Raw genomic sequence first — 3,500 nt, 5'->3', positions numbered from 1 at the left:
TGTCCTCGAGTGACCTCCCGTTGCTTCATTTATTAAAGCCTCCTTTGGACCCCAACGTGATCGTTTATTTGTGAAATGTGCTCCGTGAGCCAGACAGGATGAATAATTCAAAGAGACAGTGTCATAATACTTGTTCGATTTAGATAAACCATTTTTAAACTGCGTGCTTCCCTAGAACACCTATGGCCACATCTACCAATATTAAAAATGCGAAAGGAACTGTCTATCTGTCAACCTCTTCACGCTTAAACCGCTGAACCGATTGGGAAAAAATTTTGAAAGTTTGAATGTTTGAGGCCCGAGAAAGGACATAGGCTTTTATGATAGACATTGTTAGGTGGTCCTTCTATTAAGTACGAAATAATCCTAAAAACGCTTCATAGACTAAGAGCTACGCCCAAATCCAGTAATAAGGACAGTAGGTAGGTATAACAAACTTACTGTCTATATAGTTTCGTTGTTCATATTGCTATTTACCTAGCTTTCCTTCTGTTACTCGTATTTTAGCAAAATCATGTTACTTCGAAGCATGTTTACGCAACAAAATTATTTATGCTAGGTTAAGCATAAATGTAATGTTACTAAAACAATCGATTCCCTGATATTTTCTCAGTATTACAACAGTAGGGCTTTAATAAAGTAAACACTACCGAAAGTTGCCGGCAACTACGTAAACCCTCCAAATTCTGACGTGAATACCAGAACGACCAAAGCCCAAATAAGCTGCACGTAATTTTAGAACATAAAAGCCTAGCAATAAGCAGGAAAGTCCCGTGAAGGATAAAGTAGACTTGTGCTTCTTGTATTATCACGTGCAGAATTACAGCGATAGCCAGCAGCGATAGTGCGTTAATCTGCCATAAACCCACTGGCCTTTTAGCTACAAATTGCTGCAATTATAAGTAAGGAATCAAAGCAAAAAGGTTTCCCGACTTTTCGGTGCAAGGCTATTTGAGTTTTTGGGGTTGCCATGGCTCCCGAGTACTGCACGCATGGGAATGCATAATTAACCTATTTTGTCCCTATACTATACATAGTCTGATCAACAAATTTTGTAGTAACAGTAAAACCACTCGTCTTTTATTGGGTTTTATAAAAGTGATAGTAATAAATAGAAATATTCCACTTATCCAAATTTTCTCAACGTGGCATCTAAATAAGGTACCTACTAAGTTGTTAATGATTTTATTTTACATAATTTATCCATAACTTGAGTGGTAACCCTGGTAACTTATGTAGCTGCAGGTGTTTCTGTTGTCGTTTCACCAGTCTCTGTAGCGTTACCTCCTTGTTCTGTTTCGACAGTAGTTTCATTTGTTTCTGCACCCGTTGTTTCTGCACCCGTTGTTTCTGCACCCGTAGTTCCATCACCATCTGCTTGACCCGTAGTGGATCCTTCGTTATCCTCTTTCTTTGGTGTTGCTTTAGTCCAAGGAGCTCTAGTATACATTGGCTCGTTCGATCCTTCCTTCTTGTTCGCACAAGCGATGTAGATGACGACGTTGACTGGCTGGTTGAATACGGATGTCAATTTTAGGGCCAGGACGTTTTTCATGAGACCGCCTTTGACCTTTTCTACCCTGGGGCCTCTGCCTGCGGCAAGTCGGTCTAATACGCGGTAGTAGGAGATCTGAAATAAAAGGTTTTGTTATTTACGAGTGTAAAGATTAACCAATTTTGATGTACGTATTCTTCAATAGCGCCTACACATAAGGAATTAATTTTGTATGTCAAATTTGTAAATCTTCTACTCATTTTATTTCTTTTCTATGAATTCCTTCAACTGAAACTAATAACAGACATATTATATATAGGTAGGTAATTAATTGAATGCAATTGTCAAATTGTATGTTATTTCAGAATATCGTTATAAAATGAGAGCGTAACTTCGACTCAAGTTTCTAAATAGTTTCAGTGCAGTGCAGAGTAATTTCAGTCAATTTCAATATAAATACTTACTGGGCAGCTGAAATGTCTAACATATTTAGCTGTCACTGTACGATAATGCAGCTTCTCTTTATACAAATGATCCTGTGCTACTAAGATATCATCCGTGTTAAATATACCCACGTAGAGATCACGGATGCAAACAACATTTCCAAAAAAGAGTAAACCAATCAAAATATACCAATTCATAGTTAAAAAAACTTGTACCTGTAGGTAAATCTAATTGGAAATGTGTAATTTACATTATTTGTTATTTTATTACACTGTAAGTGCAATGTTTAATTGATTTAAAACTAGTTATGATAATTCTAATTGAATTTTAATTATAAGATTAGAGTTTTTAATCACAGTTTTTGTTTGACGGTTTTGGATTTTAATTATTAAGTAATTCGTTTATTTATACACGGCATTCGTGTATAGGATATTGGTTTGTTAATTATTATTAAATTGATTTATTTCGCAAACTGAGCTATGGTTTATTTTCCCTAAAACATTACATCCCCTATTCCTTAATATAAGTTTGGCCTGGCCAGCCACATAAGAGCTCATAAGAGGAAAAATCCTTGATTGCTGAGGTAGCCGTCATCGAAATCGACGTGGTGGACTATATATATACCTATTACACACCCTACGACCCTGGACTATATATACACCTATTACACATTTCGGGCCACGCCAGTGAATTAGGTAGTAAGGTTATCGCACGATTAACCGGCCAAGGCTTAGGGTAGTTTACTAAGTATGCCACTCAACGCAATGACAACCCCCTGGACGAAGTATTTTACAGATGGCTCCAGCATAGGTTTTATAGAAATCGTTTATTCAGAAAGAGTGTAAAGTGTTCAAGATATGTACCTAAAAATAAATACGAGTAGGTACCTATTATGGAAACATCTTACACAAATCGACCAGGACCCCTATTCGACAAGCGACGTTTGACGTATCGTGTTGATCTCCCGTTGATGTGGGAAAAATCATAAGTTCTCGAATACGTACAATGTCAAAATTTGACATTAACAATCCACAGTTAGGGTGACAAGCAAACCAAACCGAACCGCCCTTAGTTTAGAGTTGAGTTTTGGTTGTACCAAATGATATTATCCACCGTTGATGGAATCAACACTCAGTATGCAATAAAATCAACTGTTGATTTGACGTGGATGCGAAATCTGACCGTTGTAAATGTCGAATTTGGCACCTAGTCCCACAAATAAGCTCAATATGGCTTGTGTTGCGGGATATATTTAATTTTGTAATTTAAGCATATTGCAATGCGAAAAACATTTATACAATGTTTCTTGTTTGATATAATCAAATTTTAACAAAGTGTAAATTGTCCCTAAAACCAATACAGATATTTCATAACTCATAACTTATTTGATCGCAAGCATTTTCAAAGAAGCACCAAGAAAGCTGGTGGGACGGCGAGGTGAGGGATGTAAATGCGAATCAGCATACATCGTACACACGCGCGTTGTCATTCGTCGCCGTTCGTTTTGAGATCACAGTTCGGGATAGTCGCAGTATGCTAATTTACTTTTCCTTTTCAAGAA

The 3,500-nt window shown here is 37.0% G+C and overlaps 1 protein-coding gene across 1 annotated transcript; it reads right to left on the bottom strand.

Moving 5' to 3' along the window:
* Positions 1–1,231: 1,231 nt before the first annotated feature.
* Positions 1,232–2,216, bottom strand: LOC134663367 (uncharacterized). Its single transcript, XM_063519729.1, has 2 exons — positions 1,960–2,216; positions 1,232–1,630 (listed from the first exon to the last, which is right to left on the bottom strand). The coding sequence occupies exons 1-2, from the start codon at positions 2,134–2,136 to the stop codon at positions 1,232–1,234; spliced, it is 576 nt and encodes a 191-aa protein (XP_063375799.1). The 5' UTR covers positions 2,137–2,216.
* Positions 2,217–3,500: the final 1,284 nt, after the last annotated feature.

The sequence above is a fragment of the Cydia fagiglandana genome, chromosome 4 (assembly GCF_963556715.1).
Source record: "Cydia fagiglandana chromosome 4, ilCydFagi1.1, whole genome shotgun sequence".
In the NCBI taxonomy this organism is placed as follows: domain Eukaryota; kingdom Metazoa; phylum Arthropoda; class Insecta; order Lepidoptera; family Tortricidae; genus Cydia; species Cydia fagiglandana.
Note: the sequence above shows the minus strand (reverse complement) of the source record. Positions and strands in the feature narration are given on the sequence as shown.

Coding starts and splice junctions, on each gene's coding strand:
- LOC134663367 (XM_063519729.1), bottom strand. CDS start 2,136: ATGAATTGGTATATTTTGATTGGTTTACTCTTTTTTGGAAATGTTGTT. Junction 1,631..1,959: donor TTAGACATTTCAGCTGCCCA/GTAAGTATTTAT, acceptor CTTTTATTTCAG/ATCTCCTACTACCGCGTATT.